General features: G+C 43.3%; 3 protein-coding genes across 3 annotated transcripts; 1 reads left to right on the top strand and 2 right to left on the bottom strand.

Annotated features, from left to right (window-relative positions):
• Positions 1-3: 3 nt before the first annotated feature.
• On the bottom strand, positions 4-5043 carry commd9 (COMM domain containing 9). The gene is made up of 6 exons (XM_083894192.1): positions 4984-5043; positions 4352-4468; positions 3398-3537; positions 3259-3293; positions 1903-2006; positions 4-1735 (listed from the first exon to the last, which is right to left on the bottom strand). Exons 1-6 carry the CDS (start codon positions 5035-5037, stop codon positions 1598-1600), a joined length of 588 nt encoding a protein of 195 aa, XP_083750318.1. The 5' UTR covers positions 5038-5043; the 3' UTR covers positions 4-1597.
• Positions 5044-5481: 438 nt separating this feature from the next.
• On the top strand, positions 5482-10792 carry LOC310930232 (small ribosomal subunit protein eS17). Its single transcript, XM_083893151.1, has 5 exons — positions 5482-5527; positions 6298-6449; positions 8965-9070; positions 9462-9527; positions 10671-10792. Exons 1-5 carry the CDS (start codon positions 5525-5527, stop codon positions 10746-10748), a joined length of 405 nt encoding a protein of 134 aa, XP_083749277.1. The 5' UTR covers positions 5482-5524; the 3' UTR covers positions 10749-10792.
• Positions 10793-13166: 2374 nt separating this feature from the next.
• Positions 13167-16048, bottom strand: cUnh15orf40 (chromosome Un C15orf40 homolog). Its single transcript, XM_083893421.1, has 4 exons — positions 15895-16048; positions 14634-14760; positions 14394-14521; positions 13167-13335 (listed from the first exon to the last, which is right to left on the bottom strand). The coding sequence occupies exons 1-4, from the start codon at positions 15913-15915 to the stop codon at positions 13246-13248; spliced, it is 366 nt and encodes a 121-aa protein (XP_083749547.1). The 5' UTR covers positions 15916-16048; the 3' UTR covers positions 13167-13245.
• Between the last annotated feature and the right edge of the window lie 231 nt (positions 16049-16279).

The raw sequence follows: 16279 nt of genomic DNA, 5'->3' as shown, positions 1-16279 counted from the left end.
CACACACACTGGACTGACACGTCAACTGATTTACTGACTTAATCCACAAAACGCTTTAAAAACATATTATATTTTTTTACTTTTCAGTCACTCGGGTCTGTGAGGTTCATTATAGGGCTTTTATTGTGAAAAACCAAGGACGACACAGGAAATAGATTAATACATAAGGATCACAGAAAGAATCAGGGCTTTTATTGTGAAACATTGATGACCGCACAGAATTGTATTTATTTTTTAATAATTGGCTGATTTTTTTTCCTTAACAGTAATAATAAGAATATTGAATGTTTTATTTGTTTAATGAAGGATTAATTCATTAGTTTTACAATTATTCAAATGTAGTAGTTGATTTAGAAGCTCATTTACATATTTCACAAGGAGGAAATGTATTATTTAAATCCCCGGAGACATTGCACATGTGTTTAAACCTTAATAAGTTTAGGTTTTATTTTTATTTTTCATCATAGGAATCATCATAGGAGAATGAATCAGGGCTTTTATTGTGAAAAATCACTGAAATCGCCTCCTGCTCGTGACGCGATTCAAATCTGTTTGTTTATTTTCCCACGAATCGTCTTTTAAATATGATCGACATCAAAGTACAAATTCACCTTGTTTTTTTCTTTTAAAGTCTGTGTTTAAAGCGGTAAGATTACGACTTTATTCTGGTAAGATTACGACTTTATTCTCATAAAATTACAAATTTATTCTCGAAAGATTACAACATAATTCTCATAAATTTGCAACTTTATTCTTGAAAGTTTACGGCTTAATTCTGGTAAGATTACGACTTTATTCTCAAAAGATTACGATTTAATTCTGGTAAGATTCCGACTTTATTTTTGTAAAATTGCGACTTCATTCTCGAAAGATTACTTTATTCTCGAAAGATTCCGACTTTATTCTCATAAGTTTCCGACTTTGTTCTCATGAGATTACGACTTAATTGTCATAAGATTACGACTTAATTCTCATGAGATTACAAGATTACGACTTAATTCTCATGAGATTACGACTTTATTCCCATGAGATTACGACAGTCACTGTTGTATGTGTGTTATGTGAGGAGATTCAAACTTCATTTAACTTCAGGAACATTTAAAAAACAACAACTTCCGAATAGGAATAAATGTTAAATTGTGTCTAGTCGTGAATGTTTAACTGTTTATTTTCAATCGTCTAAGTATTGATCTGTGATCACTTGATCAACAACAACAATAATAAAAAAAGATCAGTCAAAACCTCATTGTTTTGTGTCTCATTAAAAAAAAACATCCTGTTTGACAATTTGATATAACTTTATAAACATGTCATCATACTTTTATAACACTTTTAGTATTGGTTTGTGACTGTAAATCTGCTGTCAACTCACTCTCCCACACCAAAGTCACTCACTCTCCCTGCACCAAAGCCCATAGAGAAAACCAGTGATTTTTACTGTGTCCCCCGTGAGCTAAAATCACTGGTTTTCTCTTTGGGCTTTGGTGTGGGAGAGTGAGCGCTTTACAGACAAAGGAACGTGTCGTAAAAACAACAAATACACACGAAGCTTCGGTTCGACTCATCAGTTTGTACAGTTTAAAGAACAAACAGGCTCTTATTTCCCAGCCACAGCAGACAGCTGCTCCCTGATGCGTCCCAGTCCGTCCAGTATAGTGTCCAGAGACTCTCTGCTCAGCTCCACCATCACCGTGGAAACGGACTCGCCGCCTGACGACGGACACGGATCCTCCACCTGACACCAACGCATCAAACACACGGGGTTAGAAAAACAGGGAGAGTGAGCGGTTTACAAACTAAACGTCTGTCTAACATCTGGGTTGTCGTTCTGTTTCTTTGGCCGTCTCGTGTCATGTCCTGGTCGTGTCAGCAGGGGGCAGTAAAGGTCAGGTTCACGCTCACCTGAAGCTGAACCAGACAGGTGGGAAGTGACATACGACTGAGGGAATCTGAGCCGGTCACCATGTCCACTCTCCAGTCCACATGCTTCAGCTGAGGGAGGGAGACTACACACACACACACACACACACACACACACACACACACACACACACACACACACACACACACACACACACACACACACACACACACACACACACACACACAGGTTTGAGAAAAGCACACACAGACAAGTGCAAGACACATATACATGTTATAAACACATACACACACACACACACAGGTTACAGACACACACACAAACAGTTATAGAGACACACACACACACACATAGGTTATAGACACACACACACACACAGTTATAGAGACACACACACACACACATAGGTTATAGACACACACAGGTTATAGAGACACACACACACACATAGGTTATAGAGGCACACACATGTTATAGAGACACACACACACACACGTTATAGAGGCACACAAGCACAAACACACACACACACACACACAGGTTATAGAGACACACACACACACGTTATAGAGACACACACACAGGTTATAGACACACACACACACACACACATGTTATAGAGACACACACAGAATATAGAGACACACACACACGTTATAGACACACACACACACACACACACGTTATAGACACACACACACACACGTTATAGAGACACACACACAGAATATAGAGAGACACACACACACAGGTTATAGACACACACACACACACGTTATAGACACATACAAACACATGATATACACACACACACACAGGTTATAGAGACACACACACACACGTTATAGAGACACACACACAGGTTATAGACACACACACACACACACACACACACATGTTATAGAGACACACACAGAATATAGAGACACACACACACGTTATAGACACACACACACGTTATAGACACACACACACACACGTTATAGAGACACACACACAGAATATAGAGAGACACACACACACAGGTTATAGACACACACACACACACGTTATAGACACATACAAACACATGATATACACACACACACACACAGGTTATAGAGACAAACACGTTATAGACAGACACACACACACACACACGTTATAGACACACACACACAGGTTATAGAGACACACACACGTTATAGACACACAGGTTATAGAGACACACACACATGTTATAGACACACACACACACACACAGGTTATAGAGACACACACACGTTATAGACACACACACACACAGGTTATAGAGACACACACACAGGTTATGGACACACACACAGGTTATAGAGACACACACACACACTCTCTCACACACACACACACACACTCACTGTGATCAGCAGCAGCCTCCGTCCTCCACGTTGGACTAAAACAACAAAACATCAGAGAAAGAAAGACGAGTGATGTCATTAAACCACGCCCCCTCTGACACACATGGTCACATGGTCACATGGTGTGAGGTTCTCTCACCTGTTCTCCAGCAGGATCTTGGTGATGAGGTTCTTCAGGCTGGAGTGGAACGATGCAGGGAAGAGAGCGAGGATCTGCTCAGGAGAGACCAGACTGTGAGAGACCACATGATGAGAGAGGACGTGGAGAGAGTGGACGAGCTGTGGACGAGGACAACACCTGTTCACTCATTCTGCCACACCAGAGTCCATGGAGAATATCAGTGATTTTAGCTCACAGGGACACAGCAGCTGCTGGTCTACTGCTGCCTCGTGTGGTCACTTTGTGTCACTGAGGTCAATCTGAATGAAGGATTTTTAAAGCTGAATTCACTAAAACAACTCATTTTAACTTAGTCATGGAGGCAGCAGTGGATCAACAACTGTTTGTGTGTCTGTTTTTGTGTGTGTTTATGTTTGTGTGTGTGTTAATGTTTGTGTGTGAGTGTGTGTTTGTGCATGTGTGTGTATTTATTTGTGTGTGCATGCTTGCGTCTGTGTGTATTTATCTGTGTGTGTGTGCGCGTTTTTGTGCGTGTTTGTGTGTGTTTGTGTGGGTGTATGTGTTTATTTGTGTGTGTGGGTGTTTGTGTTTTTGTCTGTGTGTGAGTGTTTATATGTGTTTGTGTGTTTATTTGTGTTTGTGTTTATTTGTGTCTGTGTGTGAGTGTTTATTTGTGTGTGTGGGCGTTTGTGTTTTTGTCTGTGTGTGTGTGTTTATTTGTGTTTGTGTCTGTGTTTATTTGTGTGTGTGTGTGTGTGTCTGTGTTTATGTGTGTATATGTGTGTGTATATGTGTGTTAGTCTGTGTGTGTGTCTGTGTTTATGTGTGTTTATATGTGTGTATATGTGTGTTAGTCTGTGTGTGTTTATGTGTGTGTGTCTGTGTTTATATGTGTGTATATGTGTGTTAGTCTGTGTGTGTGTTTATTTATATGTATGTGTGTGTGTGTATATGTGTGTATGTGTGTGTTACCTGAGCAGCCTGAGCTGCAGAGATGTTTAACCTTGTTGCCGTTGCCTCAGTGAGGCCGTCACTCTCTTCTCTGTGACTCTGGACACAAACGTCTCTCACTGCGTCTTTAGACGGAGCCTGAAACAGGACACAGACTGAGTCGTCCATCATTATATCAATCATCAGCTCTGAACTCCATATCAAATTAAACCTTTTTTAAAATAAAGATAGGGCCAAATACTGACGCTGGCGGGCCAGTTTTGGTCCACGAGCCACCAGTTGCTGACCACTGCTGTACATGGTATTTTAAACACATAGAGTCTAATAAAGCTGCAATTAACGATGATTATATAATGATGATGGTCCTCAAATGTCTTGTTTTTATCCACAAACCAAATACGATTCAGTTTTAATGACTCATTTGTTATATGGAGCAAGTAAACCGGAAATATTCATCAAAATACTCCTGTACCATCACTGTATGTGTCTGTAACCACGGGCTAATCACGGGCTAATGCTAACTCTGATGATAAACAGCGCGTGGAGTTTGATCGAATAAACTCACGATCGACTAAAAGGACACGTGATAATAATTTGCGAACCGGAAACGATTCGCACCAACAGAAAAGACGCAGAAAACTAAAACAAATCACCTTCAACAGAAGCTGTAAGTTTGTGAAGTGTTCGCCGGAAACTGTGGCAGCCATGTTGACTAGCACGTGACACAGGAACTGCGAGTCACGTGACAGACAGCTGCGGCGCCACTGCCCGACGGGAAACGTAGTACAGAGAACTCCTTAAAAACAATGATATAATATAATAAATATGAATAACGCTATCTGTCTGTCTGTCTGTCTGTCTGTCTGTCTGTCTGTCTGTCTGTCTGTCTATCTATCTATCTATCTATCTATCTATCTATCTATCTATCTATCTATCTATCTATCTATCTATCTATCTATCTATCTATCTATCTATCTATCTATCTATCTATCTATCTATCTATCTATCTATCTATCTATCTATCTATCTATCTATCTATCTATCTATCTATCTATCTATCTATCTATCTATCTGCAGTTGTAGTTTCAGCCTCCCTCCAGCAGGCGCCGCCTCAGCGTGTCTTCCCAGCGTCCGTCAGTCGATTTATACTTCCGCCGGAAGTCTCCTAGTCCTCTTCTACCAAGCCGATCCAACATGGTGGGTAAATGTTTAATGCCATACACTAATATCGAGCACAATCACGCAGTTCTGACGGTTAATATTCCGCGGTAACGTCCTCCACGGAGAGCGGACGGTGTGTTTAACCGGATCCCGGCTATATTGGCGGCAGATGAGGCCAAACGGAGCGTTTTATTCGCGTTGTTTGCGGTGGGACGGGGGGTTGAAGCTAGCGGACGGTTGCGAAGCGGCGCCGTGGTTCCAGCGGGAATGTGTCGCGCTTTTCTCTCACGCGTTAGCTGCTTTGTTTTCGGGGGTAACCTCCGGACAACAACGCCGGGCAACGTGTTTGTTTACCGTCCGTGTAAACGGGGGAGTTTGTCCGGTGTCAGTCACCGGGAGTTAGCGGCGGAGGCTAACCCCGGGCGTCTGCGACTGAAGGCTGCGTGTAGCCGCTGCACCAATGAACCGTGAGGCCGCTGATAGAATCTACATAATATCTCCAGTTAATCCGGGTTTGAGTTTGTGATCAACACACGTATGTGTTTACATTGTTTACGTACGTTTTTGTTTTTAAAACTAGATTAAAATGGTTAATCGCGACGTCTTCAGTTTATTTCCAGTGTTTTTGTTCTAATGTCTATATTTGAGGTTCTGTGGTAGGTAAACAGTAGAGTTATCATGATGGTTGTAGTCCATTAGGTCAGTATAACAATAATGCTGCAGTAACATTTAATGTGAATTTGGTGATTATGCTCATTACCTAAAGTCAGTGTTTGATTTGTGTCATTGTGTTTGTGTGTGCACAGGGACGAGTTAGGACTAAGACGGTGAAGAAGGCCGCCAGGGTCATCATCGAGAAATACTACACTCGGCTGGGAAACGACTTCCACACCAACAAGAGGGTGTGCGAGGAGATCGCCATAATTCCCAGTAAAAAGCTGCGCAACAAGATCGCTGGGTGAGTGCGAACGCCGCTAAGCAACCTGTCGGTTGGTCGACCTGCTGCCCTGTTTCGAAAGTGATCGTGGCGTCCGTGTCGCCATGGTCATTGATAGAACAGGAAGATGAAGCTGTGAGCCTTTCCCTGTGTCTGATGGACCATCAATTCCTACCAGACCCTGGTGCTCACATACATTTGAGTTAAGTTCTCTGCAGAATTTTGTCCGTTGAGCTGTGAACGAGGACCTGGAAACTGTTTAGAGCCGATTCGTCCGTTCAGGTTCAGAGCCATGGTGTCAACACGACATGTTACATGAAGGTTAAAAGTTTGATTTTATTTAGATAAGGACAATAACTTGGTTTTCTTAATGTCATGTAAACATGCTAGTCCGACTAAAATTGAGCTACTCTTAGTTGGACTAACAAACCTGAATAGTGCATTAACTCCATGTGTACGCTTGGTCAGATTAAGACAATATTCAGTTTTCTTAATTTCAAGTAAACATGATAGTCCGACTAAAATCCAGCTCGTCTTGGTAGGACTAGCGTACCAGGATTATGCAGTTCATAGTCCGACTACTCCTACATGTATACGCTAAGTCGGACTAAGACAAGAATTCGGTTTTCTTTGTCATGTTAACAAGTAGGGATGTCACGGTTAACGGTGTAACGGTAAACCGCGATAACATTTTTGACGATAATAATTACCATCTTCATTTCAAAAAAATTTATTATCTCAGTGAATAACCGTGCCCGCGGTGTAGGCACCGTGAGCCTTTCCAGCGTCTCCGTCTGCTGAAGTTGCCGCGCAGGCGCACTCTGTAGCCTACAACCTGATGTTCAAACTTTATCGAAGCTGGAATCATGGCCGACGGAGGAGACGACAGCCCTCAGGACATATACGTATATGAAAACTCACCCATAAGGCAGTGCTGGCGTCACGTCATCATCTCAGACAACAACCGTGTGTGTCCTGCTCTCTTTCAGCCGCTGAATAATCCATCCGTTTGTTGTTTTTGTGACGATGAAGTCTGCTAACACGTTAGCATAAAGATAGCTAGCTTAAAATGCTAACAGTCTACACACCAGCAGTCTCTGAGCTTTCGCTGTCATTGTGAAGATGTTCAGCCACAGACAATTAGTGTCATGTTCTCCTTGTCGTCCTTTGTCAAACAAAGCTTTTGTTGATGACTGCCTTGATGACAATCACGATTTAATTTCGCATTTCACACACACACTCGCACACACTCTCTGTACTGCATATTAATTAGCCATGTGTATTCTCCGTGATCGTCAGCTGATTGGCTGAAAAAGCTCTGGAATGTGAGATCGCCACACCCAAACTAGGAGTGATTCACAGCGATAAAACAACCTTAATTCAAACAAAGTTTATGGTTTTAAGACCCACAATAATGTGTCAATAATGTTACCATGATAGTACAGCTGCAGCGCCCACTGCCAGCATATTAAAAATGCATAGCTTTTAGGACTATCAATGCTTTCTGAACATATTCATACACTTTTAAAAAAATACCGCGATAATACTGGCAAGAACTCCACCACGTATACGCTTATTCAGACTAAGACGATATTTGGTTTTCTTAATTTCATGTAAATACGACAGTCCGACTAAAATCCAGCTCGTCCAAGTCAGACTAACATACCAGGATAATGCAGTTCATAGTCCAATTACTCCTGCATGTAAAAGCTTAATCGGACTAAGACAATAATTTTGTTTTCTTCATGTAAGTGCGATAGTCCGACTAAAATCGAGCTTGTCTTACTGGGACTAACATACCAGGAAAACGCGGTTCATAGTCCGACTACACCTACATGTATATGCTTAGTTGGACTAAGACAATAATTCAGTTTTCTTAATGTAATGTAAACACAATAGTCCGACTACAATCCACCTTGTCTTAGTTGGAGTAACGTACCCGGAAAATGAGATTCATAGTCCAATTACTCCTGCATGTAAATGTTTAGTAGGACTAAGACAATCATTTTGTTTTCTTCGTGTCATGTAAATGTGATAGTCTGACTAAAATCCAGCTTGTCATAGTCAGACTAACATACCAGGATAATGATATTCATAGTCCTACTCCTGCAAGTATACGCTTAGTCAGACTAAGACAATAATTCAGTTTTCTTAATGTAATGTAAACGCGGTTGTCTGACTAAAAACCAGCTTGTCTTAGTCAGACTAACATGCCAGGATTATGCGGTTCGTAGTCCGACTACACCTATATGTATACGCTTAGTTGGACTAAGACAATCATTTGGTTTTCTTAATATAAATAAGATAGTCCTACTAAGACTAGCTGGATTTTAGTCGGACTAACATACCCGGATAATGAGATTCATAGTCCAATTACTCCTGCATGTAAACGCTCAGTCGGAAAAAAAGATACGGCACCACCTACAGGGGTGGAGTCGGACGTACACGGCCAATAAATAGATGTATACTTGGTCTGATTGACTCTTAGTCAGACTACGGCCTCGGTTAAAGTGCATGTTGTGTGTTTGTGGTGCAGGTATGTGACGCACCTGATGAAGAGGATCCAGAGAGGTCCAGTCAGAGGAATCTCCATCAAACTGCAGGAGGAGGAGAGAGAGAGGAGGGACAACTACGTACCAGAGGTCAGTGAAGGCATCACAACACACACACACGGGTTCCTTCACCAAGTTTTTAGTTTATTTGTGTTTCCGTCAGTGATAGTTTCTGTTACATGGTGTTTTTTTTTTTTTAGAACCTTCTCTGACGAGGTTCCAAGAGATTAAATGTGAATCGTGTTGAATGTTCTTGATCTCCTGTATCGAAAGTGACCATGGTGTGTGTGTGTCACCAGGTCATTGATAGTACAGGAAGATGAACCTGAGAGCTTTTTCCCGTGTTTGAAGGATTGACCTGTTCCTTTTGAACCCTGGCGCTCTCACACAAACCACTGTTACATTTTTGTGAAATTAAAAGCACAGGTGAGAGTTTGCTGTCAGAGAATAGAAATTAATCTGTACTTGTGTGTGTGTGTAGGTTTCTGCTCTGGACCAGGAGCTGATTGAAGTTGATCCTGACACCAAGGAGATGCTGAAGCTGCTGGTGAGTGTTTACATCTGTGTGATCATTTTTAGTCGGGTTACATTGTGTCAGGGGCCCGAGCTTGTGGTGCGTTTACAAACCTGAGTTTGGTCTCGTGGTGCGTTTACAAACCTGAGTTTTACCTCGTGGTGCGCTTACAAACCTGAGTTCGACCTCGTGGTGCGTTTACAAACCTGAGTTTGAGCTTGTGGTGCGTTTACAAACCTGAGTTTGAGCTTGTGGTGCGTTTACAAACCTGAGTTTGAGCTTGTGGTGCGTTTACGGGCCCCAGTTTGACCTTGTGGTGCGTTTACAGCCCCGAGTTTGAGCTCGGGGTGCGTTTGCGTGCCCTGAGTTTGACCTCGTGGTGCGTTTACGTGCCCTGAGTTTGAGCTCGTGGTGCGTTTACAAACCTGAGTTTGAGCTTGCGGTGCGTTTACGTGCCCTGAGTTTGACTTCGTGGTGCGTTTACTTGACCTCGTGGTGCGTTTACGTGCCCCGAGTTTGAGCTTGTGGTGCGTTTACAAACCTGAGTTTGACCTCGTGGTGCGTTTACAAACCTGAGTTTGAGCTCGTGGTGCGTTTACGGGCCCTGAGTTTGACCTCGTTTGAGCTCGTGGTGCGTTTACAAACCTGAGTTTGAGCTCGTGGTGCGTTTACGTGCCCTGAGTTTGACCTTGTGTTGCGTTTTCAAACCTGAGTTTGACTTTGTGGTGCGTTTACGGGCCCTGAGTTTGACCTTGTGGTGCGTTCATGGCCCCGAGTTTAAGTTTGTGGTGCGTTAAATCAATATTTAAGACATTAAATTGAAGTTGCTGATGAATTTTATCCAGAAACTGTTGTGATTGATTGAATTGCTGTGATGATGAATGGGGCTTTCACTGGAGATGGTGTTTGACCTCTGACCTTCCCGCTGTCACAAATGGCTCAAGAGAACTTGAACTTTGTCCTGTTTCGAAAGTGATCATGGTGTGTGTGTGTCGCCAGGTCATTGATAGAACAGGAAGATGAACGTGTGAACCTTTCCCTGTGTTTGAAGGATGCTCAGTTCCTCTCAGACCCTGGTGTTCACAGACAAACAATGAACTCCAGTCCACTTCAGTCTTAGTCCTGGTTCCAGTGCTGTTCTCACTCTGTGTATATATATGTGTGTGTGTCTTGCAGGACTTTGGCGGTCTGTCTAACCTGCAGGTGACCCAGCCCACCGTCGGCATGAACTTCAAGCAGCCACGAGGAGTTTGAGCGTCTGTAAAGTATGTTTAATAAAAACCGTTGGGACAAAAACACCCTGGTCTGTGCAGCTCTGCTCATTCACTGGTGTTTAAATGAATCCTCACTTCCTCTGGTTTGTTATCGAGCTTCTGTCTAACCTTTGACCTGAAAACGTCTTTCCCAGAAGATGAAATGAAACTATTTTATGCATCGTTTTATTTATTTTTAACCTCAAACGTGTACATTTTGACCAGAGGGTTGGGGGGGGGAAACTCAGTACATTTGCTTTGTTGTGGTCAGCGCTGCCACCTTTTTTTTTTTGCGTTGCCGTGACGACAGCGTCGTCTCATAAACACTTGAGCAGGAAGACGTGACAGGAAGCTCCTCGAGGACAGTCGCACATCTTTCCGATGCGAGGTCCTTTTCTGACGGCGCAGTGCTCGCCCAGGTCACACTGGAGAGAGAGAGAAGCTATATTCACACACACACACACACGATGCTGGACAGAAACATTAACATAGAAACTTGTATTTGTAAAAACCACTCACTCTCCCTGCACCAAAGTCCATAGAGAAAACCAGTGATTTTAACATCACAGCAACACAGGAGTCGTTGATTCACTGCTGTGTCCGTTCAGAAGTTCAAATGTCTTAATTTCTTGAATTCGGCTTTTGAAATCCTTCGTTCAGATTGACCTCGGTGACGCAAAGTGACCACACGAGGCAGCAGTAGACCAGCAGCTCCTGTGTCCCTGTGAGCTAAAATCACTGATTTTCTCTATGGGCTTTGGTGTGGGAGAGAAAAAATCTAACAATGAGATTAAGGGCCAATTCCTATCTTAACCCTCAAGCTCAACCCGTAATCTTAACTGGACTCTGGGACACCCCTTAAATGCAGATACGTCTTCAGACTGTAGGGGGCAGAATAACGCGAAAAGTTGCGTCCAGTCTGTCAACTCCAAAAAACAAAGAAAATACCTCATTTGTAGTGTACTTGTTTATCTGCTTTCGGCGCCATCTTTGTTTTGTCAAAATGCATTCTGGGTAGCCCTTACTCCCAAGGGTGGTCTCTGAAAATTTCAATATTGAGGGCGATACAGTCCTTAAACTTGGCCTCAACTGAATTTTTCTGAGAATTGGGACAGCACTTGGACTAGAGGGAGCATTTTTGAGATTGAGGATTAAGATAGGAATTGAAATTCACCCAAAGTAATAAATATTGTGACACCAGGTGAACTTCTGTCCTTTGGATCAACCATTTTGTAAAAATGTCCCTTTCCCAGGTGCTTGAGGTCCTTGAAAATGTTTATTTTCCTACCAAATATTCATCATTTGTAATTTTGTTCATTAGATTTTCTCGACGCCATCTATTTTAATGTGATCTAACCAAAGTAAAACAGTCATTTTGAGTGCATGCTGTGTGTGTTTGGTATTAATATGTGATTTAGCGCAGCTGTGAGGGGCTCGGAAAGAGACGTAAAGTGCTTAAACCCCCGAAAAGTCCTTTTTTCTTTCTCCTCCCAAAGTTAATCCCACCATCCTGATCTCTGTTGACGTGTGAAGCTGCAGAGTTTTCACTGCTGTCGTCTTTTATCCTGTGTGTGTGTGAGAGTGAGAGTGTGTGACTCACAGAAGGGATATGTCCGTATTTCTTCTCCCACGGATGAATCCTGTTTGTGTGCAGCTTCTCCAGCACTTCATGCAGAGCACCCAGCTGACACACACACACACACACACACACACACCTGCGTTTTAACTGTGCGACAGACTTTTCCAACAGGAAACCGCTCACTCTCCCACACCAGGGGCTGCTGGTCTGCTGCTGCTGCCTCGTGTGGTCACTTGGTGTCACTGAAGTTAATCTGAGCAGGATTTTTAACCCTCAAGTGACAAAATAAGAGAGGATCCAGGAGACTGGAGGTGAGTGAAGGATGCAGGAGACAGAGGAGACAAGTGAAGTCTCTGCTCTGGGGGGATTTGGGAGGAGGAGGAAGAGGAGGAGGCTTAGCTCAGACGAGGAGACGAGGAGACAGAGGAGACATCCAGAGACATCTAGAAACATCCATCAGCCTGACGGGAGCTCAGTGAGGGACTCGGACATAAAGCTGCTGATCCAGGATCAGCTGACGAGACTCTTAGTCAAGTCCTCAGAAACTTTAGGAACTTTCCACATTGATGACATTAAAACAAACAAACAAACAAACATGGTTCCTTTAGAAATGTCTGTTTATATTTAAAACAAAGACAACAATGAGCGTGACATAATAATAATGAGTTTACAAAAGAGAAACTGTCATAAACGTAGAGACGTCATAGTTTTAATATCTTTGACTTCAGTCTACAGTGAATGAAGCCACCTGCAATACCGCCACACACCACCAGAAGGCACACGTCGTCGCCATGGGAACCAAAGTGATTTATGTCAATCAGTCAATCATCTGTTGTCCTCCTGTTGTCCTTCAGGACACACACACGTCCTGGTCCATGCTCGTCCTCTGACCCCTGACCTCTGACCCCTGACCCCTCTGTCAGCCTGCAGCCTCTCTGAGTCTCTCCAGCACCTCGTCAGGACTGAGGGACGAGTCCAACCTGATCACTTTGTCCCTGGACCTGGAGCCCTGAAGGACACAGGAGACAGGAGGTAAGGGAAGGACAGAGAAGGTACGTGAAGGACGCAGGAGACAGAGGAGGTACGTGAAGGACAGAGGAGACGGTGGTAAGTGAATGGCAGCGGACACAGAGGAGGCAAGTGAAGGATGCAGGAGACAGGTGGTAAGTGAAGGATGCAGGAGACGGAGACAGCAGTAAGTGAAGGACAGAGGAGGTAACTGAAGGACACAGAAGACAAAGGGGTTAAGTGAAGGACACAGGAAGCAAAAGAAGGAGACATGAGGTAAATGCAGGACGCATGAGACCGAGGAAGCAAGTGAAGGACACAGGAGATGGAGGAGCTAAGGGAAGGACGCCGGAGACAGAGGAAGCAAGCGAAGGACACAGGAGACGGAGGAACTAAGGGAAGGACGCAGGAGACGGAGGAGCTAAGGGAAGGACGGAGGAAGCAGGAGACAGAGGAGGTAATTGAAGGACGCAGGAGACGGAGGGGGTAGGTGAAGGACAAGGGAAACAGAGGAAGCAAGTGAAGGACGCAGGAGACGGAGGAGCTAAGGGAAGGACGCAGGAGACGGATGAAGCAAGCGAAGGACGCAGGAGACGGAGGAGCTAAGGGAAGGACGCAGGAGACGGATGAAGCAAGCGAAGGACGCAGGAGACGGAGGAGCTAAGGGAAGGACGGAGGAGCTAAGGGAAGGACGCATGAGACGGAGGAAGCAAGCGAAGGACGCAGGAGACGACGGTGCTAAATGAAGGACACAGGAGACAGAGGAAACAAGTGAAGGACGCAGGAGGTAAGTGAAGGACAGAGGAGACAGAGGAGCTAAGTGAAGGACAGAGGAGGTAAGTGAAGGACAGAGGAGACAGAGGGAGCAAGCGAAGGACACAGGAGACAGAGGAAGCAAGCTAAGGACGCAGGAGACGGATGAGCTCAGTGTAGGACAGAGGAGACAGAGGAGGTAAGTGAAGGACAGAGGAGACAGAGGAGGTAAGTGAAGGACAGAGGAGGTAAGTGAAGGACATAGGAGGTAAGGACAGATGAGACAGAGTAAAGGTCAAACCAAACCTTGTCCAGAGAGACCTGACTCCTCTTCAGCTGCAGAACGTTAGCCAGGAAGCGAATGAGCTCGGCGTTAGCTTCTCCGTCAGTGGGCGGGGCTGCGATGGACACGCCCACTGCCTCTGCAGAAACGTCTGCAGCAGCAGAGGAGAAGAAAAAGCTCTTTAATCTGTAATCTTTTCTTTAATCCAGCAGGTTAAATCTCACAGTGAGATAAAGACGTGAAAACCTGGTGGTTGTTTTCACCTGTGACGGCGCTAAGTCTAGAACCAGGTTTAGCGTGGACCGACACAGTCACTGATCCTCTTTTGTCTCGAGACACTGGACCAGAACCTTCAGGCTCTGCTGCGCCACCTGCTGGCTGACCTTTGACCTGAGGTCACACAGCACAGAGGAGTCAAGGTCACATGATCCTGCCGTACTGCAGGATTTCAAAATAAAAGTGTTTTCATCGCAAACCGGACATTTTAAATTGATAGTTGATTTTAAGTGACAGCACCCACTGCATGAGACTGAACAGAATTCTGAGATTAAAGTCAGAATTTTTGAGACTAAGGTCAGAATTCTGATCTTAAAAAACAGAATTCTGAGATTAAAGTCAGAATTCGATTTAAATCAGATTTCAAGATTGAAGTGAAAATTTTGAGATTTAAGTAAGAATTTTGAGATTTAAGTCAGAGATCGGGATTAAAGTCAGAATTCTGAGATTAAAATCAGAAGTGTGAGATTAAAGTCAGAATTTAAGATTTAAATCAGAAATAAAGATTAAGTCAGAATTGAGATTAAAGTCAGAATTCGATTTAAATCAGAATTCAAGATTAGAGTCCAATTCTGAGATTGAAAGTGAGAATTCTGAGATTAAAGTCAGAATTAAAGATTTAAATCAGATTTCAAGATTAAAGTCAAATTCTGAGATTTAAGTCAGAGTGCGAGATTAAAGTCAGAATTCTGGGATTAAAATCAGAAGTGTGAGATTTAAATCAAAAATAAAGATTAAAGCCTGAATTGAGATCAAAGTCAGAATTCAAGACTTAAATTTAGAAGTCTGATTCTAATCTCAGAGTTCATGCTGGTTTTATTCTTTCTTTCTAATTCTCTTCTGTAGATTGATTCCTATGAGAAACGATCAGATTATTCATTATTATAATCATGATAATGATAATAATAATAATAAAAACACTACACTGTAAGAACGAATCTTCGTAATTAAAAAACATATTTGACAAATATATGACTATTGAATTTTTAGATTTTGGTTTGAACAATGTATTTTATTACTTCCGGGTTAACCATAAATGTTTTTTTGTTTTTTTAAAGGTGAATTAAATCTAAATAAAAACATGAGTGACCTCTCCTGCATTACCTACACAGGCCAGCAGGGGGCGGCTCCGACTGTGAGCTCTACTACTGTGGTGTTTGTGTGAAATGCGACATAAACATAAACGTTTCACTAAACTCTGATTTATTTATTTATCTTTTTAAATGAAACTCTGATTCATTTTCTCACCGCTTTGTGTTTTGGAGGCATCCCTGCGTCTGTGCCGGAGCAGCGACCTGTGGCGCCACCCTGCGGCGGAGGCGGGGCGTAGCACCGGGGGAGGCGGAGTTGAGGTGAACGAACGAACGTCACTCTTTCACCCGAGAACCGAACAAACACCGTGAACGCGCTGCGTGTGGCACGAACACAGCGGGAAAACATGTGTGTGTGATCTCTGCCGCCGGTTAGCTCACAAGCTGCGGAAGCGGTAAGAGCGTAAACATCACCACTTCCGCTTTTCAAAATACACACTTCCGCTCATGGTTTTCACCGTAAAAGCCCCAATGACAAGAATCAATGGATCGCAGTGAAATTGTACCAAACGTAGTAACTTATCAAAGTATTTGTACACTAT

Source organism: Microchirus variegatus (assembly GCF_963457635.1).
Source record: "Microchirus variegatus genome assembly, chromosome: 8".
Classification (NCBI taxonomy): Eukaryota; Metazoa; Chordata; class Actinopteri; order Pleuronectiformes; family Soleidae; genus Microchirus; species Microchirus variegatus.
The sequence above is the reverse complement of the archived record's forward strand: the minus strand, read 5'-3'. Positions and strand labels throughout refer to the sequence as shown.